At 43.2% G+C, this 12,917-nt stretch overlaps 1 protein-coding gene across 2 annotated transcripts in view; it reads left to right on the top strand.

The window, feature by feature from the left end:
* The window catches only part of DISP1 (dispatched RND transporter family member 1), a 100,213-nt gene that overhangs the window by 63,795 nt on the left and 23,501 nt on the right, over window positions 1–12,917 (top strand). For both annotated transcript variants that reach the window (XM_040351371.1, XM_040351372.1), the window contains one exon: window positions 9,913–9,942. In XM_040351371.1, coding sequence (XP_040207305.1) covers window positions 9,913–9,942 — 30 coding nt within the window. The remainder of the gene's footprint in view (window positions 1–9,912; window positions 9,943–12,917) is intronic.

Genomic DNA, 12,917 nt, shown 5'->3' with positions numbered 1-12,917 from the left:
CCTCTGAAAATCTCCAATTTAAATAAGAGCTCGATAACAGGCTGCTGTGCGCCTCAATCCCCTGCAATGCAGCAAGCCAGAGAATGACTAAAGAGGAATAGAAGACAAATAGCTAAAATCCAGAATCCCACCAGAACCCTTCAAGGGCTTAATGAGATAAACTGACATTTTCCAGAGCCACTTCCTTTAATGATCCTATAGTTGGAGTGAAAAACTCCCTTTTTTTTTTTTTTTTAATATGTGAAGTTAGGCAGCTTTACAGTACACTAAGAGCCGGTTCACACTACAGTGACTTGTGATCCAAATTGTGTCGCCCTGAGTTGCCCGACAATGAGAAATTCCATTGAAGTGAGTAAGAGCCGTCTTAAAGTGGAGGTTGACCCAAAAAACATTAGATTGAGGCTAATTACGGGAAGCAGAATTTGGTGTTTTTTTTTTAAATCAATGCAGTACTTACTGTTTTAGGCTGGGTTCACACTACTACACTACTTTCATCCTACTTTGCTCTGCTACATTGGTCCTACATTTATCCTACATTGGTCCTACATCCATCCTACTTTCATGAACAGGATACTACTTTGGTCCGACTTCAATGATATTCAATGGGCCTGAAGTAGGATCAATGTAGGACCAAAAGTAGTACAGGGAGCATTTTCAAAGTCGGACGGACTTGTGTAGGACGCTACAAGACGCTCTCATAGGGAAACATTGAACACAGAGCAAAGTAGGATGAAAGTAGTGTAGTAGTGTGAACCCAGCCTTAGAGATAGATGTTCTTCCGGGTATGGGCTGCGGGACTGGGCGTTCCTATTTGATTGACAGCCTTCCGACCGTCGCATACAGCGCGTCACGAGTTTACGAAAGTAGCCGAACGTCGGTGCGCAGGCACCGTATAGAGCCGCACCGACGTTCGGCAACTCGTGACGCGCTGTATGCGACGGTCGGAAGGCTATCAATCAAATAGGAACGCCCAGTCCCGAAGACCATACCCGGAAGCGGCGGAGATGATCTATCTCTAAAACGGTAAGTACTGCATTGATTTAAAAAAAAAACACCCGATTCTGCTTCCCGTAATTAGCCTCAATCTAATGTTAAAAATGTTTTTTCGGGTGAACCTCCACTTTAATGTACACTACTAATGTTGTTTCGACTTCAGAAATGATTCCTGTACTACTTCAAGGCAACTTGTACCCACTGATTTTAATGGAAGTTGCCTCCAAAGTCGGATCTCTGTCTTAACTGAAGCAACTTTACAGGAAGAGAAAATCTTTTTCTCAGGCAAACCCAACCCTCCGACAGAGCTGATTATTGTTTGATTGGCCACTGGCAAAGTCGCCTGTCCTGGAGGCAACTTCAAATCGTGTTGTAAGTTGCTCCAAGTCGTGCTAAAGTCGCCTTGCAAAGTGGTGCTGTAAGTTGGGTTGCCTCTGTGTGAACCGGCACTTAGGGTAAAAGTAATCTGGAGATTCATGCCGCAAGCATGACCTACCTACAGATTAGACTAGTTCTTCCCCCGAGCATGGAGCCAGTTCACCCCATTCTCTTCTGTCTGTGATCTGGAATGTGCCTTCTTGAGATGCTATAGGCACCTTGTTGTTTCTCAAAGAAAGCCTGAGTAAAAAATGATGAATGCTCAGTAGTTTCTCGAAGCAACCTCTCCTGACTTAACTGTCCCAACAGGAAATGAGGGAAAGTCTTCCCAATGGAGGCAAGGACTGTAGTAAAACCCTGTTCTAATCCAAAGCTTTATCTGGGGTTGGGCTTTAAAGAGTAAACTCTAACCATAAACTTCTTTTACTGGCTCTTTTGGTATGTTGAACTTGCCACTGAACGTTTTTGTTATCTAAATTATTATTATTATTATTTTATTTGATCCTGCCCCTTTGTTATCACTGACATTGTCCAAGCTTTCTCTGGATAGAAAACACCTCCCTGTTATGGAGAATTGGAGAGGGGGGAGGGTGTTTCTGTAGTGCTGTCCATTCCAAGGGTGACCATTCAGCTCCTGCATGGAAACCGTCATTAAAGTATAAATCACTGCGTGGGATCCGGGTTTCAATTGCGTGGTGATGAGAAGTGCTGGTGCTCAGACTTGGGCTCCTGTGACCAAATTATAACCAAGCAGTCCAAGATTGTCAGAATCTAAATACATAGGGCCAGATTCAGATAGATCAGCTGATCTTTAGATCCGCGTAATCTATCTGATTTAAGATCCGCCGCCGCAAGTTTTAGAGGCAAGTGGGTAATTCACAAAACACTTACCTCCAAACTTGCAGCGGCGGATCGTAATTCCTCTGGCGGAATTCAAATTCCGTGGCTAGGGGGAGTGTACTATTCAAATCAGGCGCGTCCCCGCGCCGATCGAATAGCGCATGCGCCGTCCGCAAATTTTCCCAGTGTGCATTGCTCCTAATGACATTGCAACAACGTCATTGGTTTAGACGCTTGCGTAAATGAGGTCCATCCGTATTCGCGAACGACTTCCGCAAACAACGTAAAAAATTCAAATTTCGTCGCGGGAACGATGGCCATACTTAACATTGGCTGCGCCTCATAGAAGCGGGGGTAACTATGCGCCGGGAAAACCATTACGTAAACGTCGTAAAAACACTGCTTCGGGCCCGCGTACGTTCGTGAATTGGCGTATCTTTCTGATTTACATATTCTCGGCGTAAATCAGCGAGAACGCCCCCAGCGGCCATTTTTAAATTGCAGTTAAGATCCGACGGTGTAACACAGTTACACCTGTCGGATCTTAGGCATATCTATGCGTAACTGATTCTATGAATCAGTCGCATAGATACGACCGGCCTAACTCAGAGATACGACGGTGTATCAGGAGATACACCGTCGTATCTCTTTGTGAATCTGGCCCATAGACTTTATTAAGGCATTGGGTTAAAATCTGTGTTTATAGCCCCACTAACGTGTTTCATCTTCACAGCCTTAGTCATAATTATGATGAAGGTCGTGAGGTTAAATTCGGGTCTACAGACATGGATTTTAACCCAATGCCTCAAAGTATTTTATGTATCGAGATCCTGCTTATCTTGGATTACATGGAAAGCGTATGGTGAATGAGCGTAGCTACCCTAATGCCGCGTACACACGATCGGACATTCCGACCTCAAAACCGTGGATTTTCTTTCCGACGGATGTTGGCTCAAACTTGTCTTGCATACACACAGTCACACAAATGTCAGAAATTACGAACGTCAAGAACGCGGTGCCGTACATCATTACGACGAGCCGAGAAAATGAAGTTCAATGATTCCGAGCATGCATAGAATTTTTTGCGTTGAATTGTGTACACACGGTCAGATTTTTCAACGGCAACTTTTGTTGTCAGAATATTTGAGGACCATCTCTCAAATTTTCGTTGTTGGAAACTCCAACAGCAAAGGTCTGATGGCGCCTACACACGGGCGGATTTTCCGCCAACAAGCTCAGATCAAACATTTGTTGTTGGAAATTCCGACCATGTGTACGCGGCATTAGACTAAAAGTGTATGCCTGGCAGGATCACCAGATGAGCATAAAGTAAAGCGGGAAATTATTCTATATTGGTTTTAAATACACTTTAATCAGTGCGCTCGGATTGAAAATCCAGGTGGTAGTGCCCAAGAAAAAGGGCCTTGGGAGGACATGGCACAGGCTGTTTGGCCATAAACTGCTGTCTTCCAGTATGAGAACGTCTCCATTAGACAGTGGAGTTCCTGCCTTCTAGTGTGGGAAAGTCTTAATTCAACAGCAGAGACCCTGAGTGTGATTTGTGATGTCACAGATGCAGAGGTCATTAGAGCGGCCATTGCTCAGGCGCAGTGGATCAAACAAATGTCCCCCCCCCCCCCCCCCCCCCAGTCAGTAGCTGACTTATCCCCTAATACAGTCATTTCCTTCCTGATGGTTAGAAAACATTATCTGGTATTCCTTTGAAACGTCTCCGTGTCTTCCCGTCTCTGCCGTGTCTGAAATGGATCTCCCTGAACAAGTTGACGCAGAGGTGCTAATGCCAAAATTACAGCCCTGCGTCCTAATTGCCGGTACTTCTGCTGAGCTGAAGGCTCCCTCCTAATCTCCAGTGGTGCGGTTCTCCCATTGAATGGGAAGACGGGACGGCTATGCATTTCTCATCTTAGTAGCATGGCAAAATCATTTTTTCTGTTGGTTTCTGGGGATAATATTCCGTATTGAGCAGCATAATAAAGACATCACGGGAACAGCTGCGTGGTGTGGCTTACATGGCCGGAATGTCTTTGGTGGACGCACATTGTTACACGCGCTTTTTGAAGCAAAAATATTTAATGATAGCAGGTGTGACCCTTGACCCTCCGCTCAGTGTCAAGGCTTGTTTTACTCCATAAAATCTGCAGGTTAGAATCCCAAAATAAGTTACTGAAGTTTTATCAGTGTGGGAACTGAGGTTGGGTTTGCCCTGGTTTCCGAGGCTAGACAAGTCCAAGAGACCAGGTGGCTCCTGTGGCGTTTTATTTTTTTTGGTCAGTGGAATTGCATGTTTTCTGGCTACTTAATTCTGATCTATGATGATGGGAATTTGGAAGCTCCCATTGGCAACCCAGAATAAGCTTGGCAAACAAGGCTGTTTTTCAGCGGCTACATGCTTGTCCAGGTTCTGAGTTCCGCTGTAATTTGTCCATTCCACGTCTTCTACATCATCATCGCTTAGAGGCATATTCATGAAGCAGGAAATTTGACATTCTCCAAATATTCACTTCATATGATTCTTTGGGGTACTGTTGTGTAGTATCGATGTGAACCCAGCCATGGACCCCTTTCACACTGAGGAGTTTTTCAGGCGGTTAAGCCCTAAAAATAGCACCTAAATACTACCTGAAAAACTCCTGCCCTGCAGTCTGTGTGAAAGCCCGAGGGCTTTCTAGCTGGAGCGGTACACTGGCAGGACCGCTCAAAGTCCTGCTAGCCGCATCTTTGGAGTGGTGTGTTTACCGCTTCTTTCCATTGAAACCAATGGGAAACCGTGGTAATACCACCGGCAATGCGCCTCTGCAGAGACGCATTGCCGGCGGTATTAACCCTTTTTTGGCCGCTAGCGGTGGTTAAAACCGCAACGCTAGCGGCCGAATACCGCAGCAATATCCGACGGTACCGCCAGCGCACCTCCCGCCCCAGTGTGAAAGGGGCCTTAGAGATGAATTCCAGTGGTGGATATTTTATACTTTTATTACATTGGACCAATGTAACTGTATGTGTACCATACCGGGGCCAAGGGCGCTGGAAGTGACTGAAGTGGACACCGTTACTCCAATGATCTCCACTAGATTCCGGGACCTGTGCCCTGCTGCATTGTAAACACAGGAGGTCAGCTGCTTTTTCATTTGTTGAATGAATGCAAAACATTCTCTGATTGGATGAGGAAGAGAGCATGACATCACTGCCCTGTCTGTCCACCTCGTCCAATCAAAATAATAATATGCATTCATTCAGCAAATGCTAAGCATTGTTTCAAAGGCACCCATGCTGAGCAGCCGGCCTCCTGTGTTTTTTTTTTTTTGATTGGGTCATTTCATAGATGCTTTAGGATTGTTGGGATCTTTATCTTGTATTGACTAATTCTACTATTGCTCAATGTGTTCCCAGTGTTTTGTATTGCAACTATATTACGTTGACTGATCTCACCAAGGTGATGAGTTTGCACATGGTGTATTGCAGCTGGATGTTTGTACTATTTTTATTTATTTTCTTTTGTTCATCTCTCTGACATCTTGTAAAGACAAAAATATTTTCCTCTTAAATTAAAGTCTGACAGTAGCTGATAAAGTAAAAAGTAATGTTTTGCATTAGAACTAGCTTGATACCTGTTGAAATCGAGCTGTTTTATTCACCTCCGTCACTCCTGAATCATTATTCTCACTGACTTCCTGGTTTGCGGTGCGCATTCATTCTTGCTACATCACGGCCTATTCGGAACTACAGTTCCCATTAGGCTTAGCCTCCATGCCTGTGAGGGATAAGAGAGCATCTTCACGCAGGGCTGTAGTCATAGGGAGGGGGTGAGCACATTCTGCTTTCCACCATGCAAAACGGCTCAGATGCTGGTGGAAAGCAAGAAGAGGAGTGACAGGAAATGGCATTTTCAAACCTGGATTACTGTATTTTGGAGGTCAAAAGAAAAAAAACAGGTAAGTGATATTTAAATGCTCTAGCTTACAGCAATCAATTGATCTAATAAAAAACAAACCTTTAGTGTTCCTTTAATAAAGCCTAATGCCGCGTACACACCATCACTTTATGTGATGTAAAAAAACGACATTTTTAAAAACGTCAATTTAAATGATCGTGTGTGGGAGGAAAACTTCATTTTATGTCTTGTGAAAAACGACAAAAAAAATTGAAACATGCATCAATTTTATGTGTCGTTTTTTAAAACGTCGTTTTTTGTTTCACAAAAATTGGCCGTGTGTAGTTTAAAACAACGTTTTTAAACCCGCGCATGCCCAGAAGCTAGTTATGAAGCGAGCTTCAATGGAAAAAAAGTGGTGAACGTAACCTCGCTTTGCTAGAGCATTGTGAAAAAACGATGGTGTGTAGGCAACTTCGTCTTTGAAAATTGAAGTTTCAAAAACGTAGTTTTTTACTTCACAGAAAATGTTTTTTTTTTTCATCACATAAAGTGATGGTGTGTATGCAGCATTAGAGCCGGTTCACACAGGGACGACGTGGGATCCGACTTGAAGTCGCGCGGTTGAGAAAGTCAATATAAGTGAATGGAGCTGTCTTAACTACTAGCCGACCAGCCACCGTCATTATACGGCGGCAGGTCGGCTCTCCTGGGCAAGAGCCCGTAGCTATACGTCTGCTCTTCGAGCGGCCACTCGCCCCCGACTTCCGTGCGTGTGCCCGGCGGGCTCGATTGCCGCTGGGCACCCGCGATTGCTCGTTACAGAGCGGGGACCGGGAGCTGTGTGTGTAAACACACAGCTCTCGGTCCTGTCAGCAGGGGAAATGCTGATCTTCTGTTCATACAATGTATGAACAGAGGATCCGTGTTTCCCCTAGTGAGGCCCCCCCCCCCCCCCCCCCACAGTAAGATAACACACAGGGACATACTTAACCCCTTCCCCGCCCCCTAGTGTTAACCCCTTCACTGCCAGTGGCATTTTTATAGTAATCCAATGCATTTTTATAGCACTGATCGCTATAAAAATGCCAATGGTCCCAAAAATGTGTCCGAAGTGTCCACCATAATGTCGCAGTACCGAAAAAAAAATCACTGATCGCCGCCATTACTAGTAAAAAAATATATAAATAAAAATGCCATAAAAATACCCCCTATTTTGTAAATGCTATAACTTTTGCGCAAACCAATCAATAAACACTTATTGCGATTTTTTTTTTTTTACGAAAAATATGTAGAAGAATACGTATCGGCCTAAACTGAGGAAAACATTTTTTTTTTTTTATATTTTTGGGGGATATTTATTATAGCAAAAAGTAAAAAATATTCATTTTTTTCAGAATTGTCGCTCTATTTTTGTTTATAGCGCAAAAAAATTAAACCGCAGAGGTGATCAAATACCACCAAAAGAAAGCTCTATTTGTGGGGAAAAAAAGGACGCCAATTCTGTTTGGGAGCCACGTCACACGACCGCGCAATTATCCGTTAAAGCGGCGCAGTCCCGAATCGCAAAAAGTGCTCTGGTCTTTGGGCAGCAATATGGTCCGGGGGTTAAGTGGTTAATACACACTACTGAAGTCGCTCCGACTTCAGAAAAGGTTCCTGTACTACTTCAATCCGACTTCTAGGCGACTTGTACCCATTGATTTCAATGGAAGTCGCCTCCAAGTCGGATCCCCTGTCTTAACTGAAGCAACAATGCAGGAAGAGAAAATTGTTTTCTCAGGCAAACTCCCCCCTCCCACAGAGCTGATTGTTGTTTTATTGGCCACTGGGAAGCCCCCTGTCCTGGAGGCGACTTGAAGTTGCCTTGTAAGTTGCCCCAAGTCGCACTGTGGTGCGCACTAAGGTTGGGTTCAGTCGCGGCCAGAGTCATGTCGCCCCTGCGTGAACCGGCTCTTACCGAATTTAAAAATGAATAAAAAAAAAAAAAGTAAAATTCCCTGGTTCCTCCAACGTGCTAATACAAATTTTATATTCTATACTTTATTTTATACCCAGTGAGCTCAGAGTGAAATCAGAGTAAGCCATTTCAGTACCACAAATGAGCCTGTGCAAGGCTTGATGTCGCATTTAACATATTCAATTTTCATCCAATCAGGCAGGCCCTTGCACCTAGTGATGAGTGGATCTACATTTTACAAATATTAGAGTGTATGGTTGGCTTTGGAGTTCATTTCAGTGCCCAACTATCAAGAGAAAACAAAAAAGCCTTCCTGCTGTTTGGTTACTGTAGCTTTCCCTTCTTCCAAATGTTTGTCATGCTCAGTTCCCTCGTTAATTGACAATGCATCGGCCTCTTAACTTACGACATGGCTCATGGAAAAGTAGCAGCAAAGTATTTTAAGTTGAAGGAACAAAAATGATTAGCCGAAACTAGATCTTCAGCCTCCGCTAAAAGCTGTTCAACATCTGTTGGCACATTCCTCTATATCTTCAAAGCAATCTCTGCAGGGTTTGTGCTCTTATGATTCTCATATGTGCCGTGTTTTATTACCTGTGTAACGAGAAGCCGAAGCCGAGTTTTCTGATGTGCTGCCCATATAGATTAGGGATGAGGCATGATGGGAAGTTTCCAGGTAATTCTGGGGGAAAAAATACGGCTTTTTGAAGTGTTGCATCTTCCATATGTTGCGTGGTCACACTCTTCTAGAAAACATTGTCTTTTGTTTGCAGGAATAATCCCGCTTTTGGGAGATCTGAACTCCAAATTATCCCCAAAAGCTGAACTCCGGGATAAACAAATATAAACAATTTACTAAAATTGGAGTGTGCAAACTGCTGCAGCTTTTTTTTTTTTTTAAAGATATTTTTATTAGGTTTAAGACAAACCAACAAACAGAAAAACATACAAAAAAAACCCACCAGACAACCTGGTCATAAACGTTAGGCAATACACTCAAAATAAACTGACATCAATGCAAAATATAAAGTAGGCACAGTGGTAAAAGGCTCAGGTATAATGCCTGGATATAGCAAAAGCGGAGGTCCAGACATAAACTGCTGCAGCTCTGCATAGAAACCAATCGCCTTCCAGGTTTTATTGTCAAAGCTTGAACAAGCTGAAATTAGAAGCTGATTGGCTACTATACACAGCTGCACCAGTGCTCCAGTTTTAGTAAATCTCCCGATTGTCTACAGCAAGAGGCACGTGCGTTCTTGTTGTGGTTTGTGTATTGTATTACATCTGGATCTGTGCGGTAATCCAGCATGGAGCTTTTCCTTTGTGCAGGAGCTTCCTGTAATAAAGACCAGTCATTGCTGCTCTCTCTCCCAGTGTAGGGTGACTGGTCTTGTCTACGCCCCTCCTGTAGTTTTCTATAGGTTTCCTGTAGTGGGTGGGGCTGCTGGGTCCCTCCCACAGCTCTGCTCTCTGCACAGGCTATATACAGCACAGTGAAGATGTCATTGCTAAGTTACAAGGCAATGCCTGTGTTTGCAAAGGTGTTTGGTGCTCACAAATTGGTTTGATATGCTTTGTGGCTATTGAAGCATATTTTTAAATTGGAGTTTTTTTTTTTTTTTTTTTTTTTCTGGAGTTCAACTCCAAGCCTCATCAGTGGAGCTCTCAAGAGATTCATAAGAAGTTGGGAAGTGACTGAACACTTGTGCCCAATACTGAAATGGAAATGTTGATTTTTGTTACAGATGCCATTTTAATTGAGTAGCAATTACAGCTTTTTTTTTTTTGTCGGTCTTTAATGTCTTTTGCTTGATTAACATAGTAATATTTAATTTATTTTTATTTTTTGCAGAGCTTCAAAGCCATTCCAGTTACCAAAAAGGTAAGAATCGATCGCAAATTGCTAATATCTAGTAATACTTTTTCATATTGTGTCTTGTGAGGGTTTGGTGAATTGGAACCCCTTAAAGTGTCAGAAGTGAAGATCCTGCTAGAGATTTATAGCTTTTTTTTTTTTTTTATTAGCAATAGTCCCTTTTTAAATCCTAAACTCCAATTAATGGATAAAGTCACAGAAGTAAAATTTTCTTTTTTTTAAAGTATTTTATATCTGTTTGTGACCGAATTTGGGAGCAGTGGGGTTGATTTACTAAAGGCTCACTATAAGAAAATCAGGCGAACATTTTCATCAAAGGAACTTTTGTACAATTTTCATATGGTGTGTACACAACTTTCGACAGCCGATCGGGAATTTTCGTACGAGAATTCGTAAGGGACAAACTCCTAAATTCTTCTCGTACGGGAAGAGAACAAGCTTTTTTTTTTTTGCTTTTTACGTACCATTTTCGTACAAGAAAAATCCAAAAAGAAATACTGCACATGATCAGAAGCCATAAACAACAAAAAAGCCTTTTGTGTGTGATTTTTCGCTCATCGTTTCCGATTCGCTGTGAAACAATGAGGAAAATCTGACGATATTTTGTTTGATGTTCTTTAAAGCTGCAGCTGTGCATAAAGGCCAATCGGCTTCTGAGCTGAACTTGTTCAATTAAAGGGGTTGTAATGTCAGAAGCATTTTTATCTTAATGCATTAAGATAAAAATCCTTTTGTGTGCAGCAGACCCCCTATTACTTACCTGAGCCTATCTCTATCCAGCGATGTCAACGAGTGTCTCGGACATCTGAGTCGCTTACTCCTGTTTGGAAGAGACACAGCAGCAGCGTGTATGGCTCCCGTTGCTGTCAATGAAAGTCAGCCAGCTAGCCAAGCAGGGGGGAGAAAGAGGAGGCTGGGCCATGGCTCCGTGTCTGAATGGAAACAGCTGTGACTCGCCTCAGGTGCCCCCATAGCAAGCTGTTTGCTGCGGGGGGCATTTAACATAAGGAAGGAGCCGGGAGCACAGAAGAGGGACCCGAGAAGGGTACAGATGATGGGAGAAAATGAATTTGTATTAATTTTCAATTCATGATATTCATTACCACTTAAAGCGGTGGTTCACCCTCGTTACCAACATTTTAGCATTAAATTAGGCATAGTAGCGCGAGCTACAGTATGCCTGTATTTTTTTAGCCCCGTACTCACTGTGCAATCGTATAGATAAGATTCCGACTCCCAGCGGGGAATGGGCGTTCCTATCCAGAGGGAGCATGATTGACGGCCGGCTATGGCACGTCGCGCTCCCCGAAGATAGCTGGAGTAGGTCTCGGCTCTTCACGGCGCCTGCGCACAGACTATGCGCAGGCGCCGTGAAGCGCAAAGTCCTATTTCGGCTATTTCCGGAGAAGCGTGACGCGCCATAGCCGGCCGTCAATCATGCTCCCTCTGGATAGGAACGCCCATTCCCCGCGGGGAGTCGGAATCTTATCTATACGATTGCACAGTGAGTACGGGGCTAAAAAAATAAATACAGGCATACTGTAGCTCGCGCTACTATGCCTAATTTAATGCTAGAAAAAAAAATTTGTTTTATTAGGGTGAACCCCCTCTTTAAGGACCGAGCCTGTTTGAGAGAGAGAGAGAGAGAGAGACTCTATAGGTTGCATCTTTTGAGTTACAGAGGAGGTTTAGGACTAGAATTATTGCTCTCACTCGTTTTCATATGCGGGCGCTACTCACACATGCGTTCGCTTCTGCGCGTGAGCTTGTCGGGATGGGGCGCTTTTAAAAAAAAAAATCTCGATAACGGCTGCTGCTGTTACTGAGATATTCATCTTTAAAGTGCCGACATATATGTACGTGAGCCGGTCCTTAAGTGGTTAAAAAGTCAAATATAATACAAAATATATGAATAAGAAATATCAATTTTTTTAAAACTGTCCATTTCGATTTTGGTGCATCCTTAATATTCAGTTTTCAGTCCAGATTTTTTTTTTTCAGTGCTCCACTATTGGGGATGTCTCAGAAAATCTAAATCTGCTGTTGTGACGCGCTGCGTCATATGCAATTTTTACTTTTATCCCCCATAGTTCCACTTTTATCTTGACTTGGACCAGTCATGGCCCCATGTATGTCCTGGACTTGGGATCCAAGGGAGCTTAAAATGAACACGGGGATGAGTTTAAAGACTAAATTGCATATTTGCCAGCACCACAAGGGTTCATTACCTTGGAAATGTTTTAGGTCAGGTTCACTTTAAGTAAATTCTTTGGCATTTAGAACATTTTTCTGTCTCGGCTCACACTGTGAAGGATGACAGAATGATGATGATGTTGAATTTTGGCTGCCAAGTCTCAGCAGAACACGCTGAACACTCTAGAAATAGACACACATCTTCATAAAGGTCACAGAGTTTTGGAAAAATAATCAGTTCCTCACCTAAAATACCCTTTCTTTTAACTCTAGCTACATATTGGACCTCATTCATTGATGCGTCAGAGAAGACTACTCTCTTTGTTGCCTTTGGCTACCCATCAGATTATTGGTCTTTTTTCCAGATTCAAAAATATTGCTTGGCTATTACAACCCACACCATGTTCTTTCATGGTCGTGAGTCCTTTGCTGTTTTACATATTCGAGTGAAAGATGTGGAATGTTTCCTACAGGAAAGCAGGTTCTGTTGAACTTGAGGAGTGCCAAAAAAAATTCATCTTCTGTTCTGCTCTTAGTAGGCCACAAGGGAGCCGATTTTATAGGGGATACCAGACTTCTGTTTTGTCTGGATACAGATTCGAGTATGTCCTTGGGGATCCCAAGGTGTTTCGAGGCCATGTAATCCCTTCAGCTTATTCCGGGACCTCCTCCTTCCACCTGGACTTTCTGGGCACAACTCCAATGGGATCATTCCAAGAAGAATTATATTAAAAGGTTTAAAGCACATCGGTCCCTGCGAGAAGTAGCAGGTGCAAGGCGCTCCTGGG

This window comes from Rana temporaria, chromosome 4 (assembly GCF_905171775.1).
Source record: "Rana temporaria chromosome 4, aRanTem1.1, whole genome shotgun sequence".
NCBI classification, from domain to species: Eukaryota; Metazoa; Chordata; class Amphibia; order Anura; family Ranidae; genus Rana; species Rana temporaria.
This window is presented reverse-complemented; position numbering and strand designations above follow the sequence as displayed.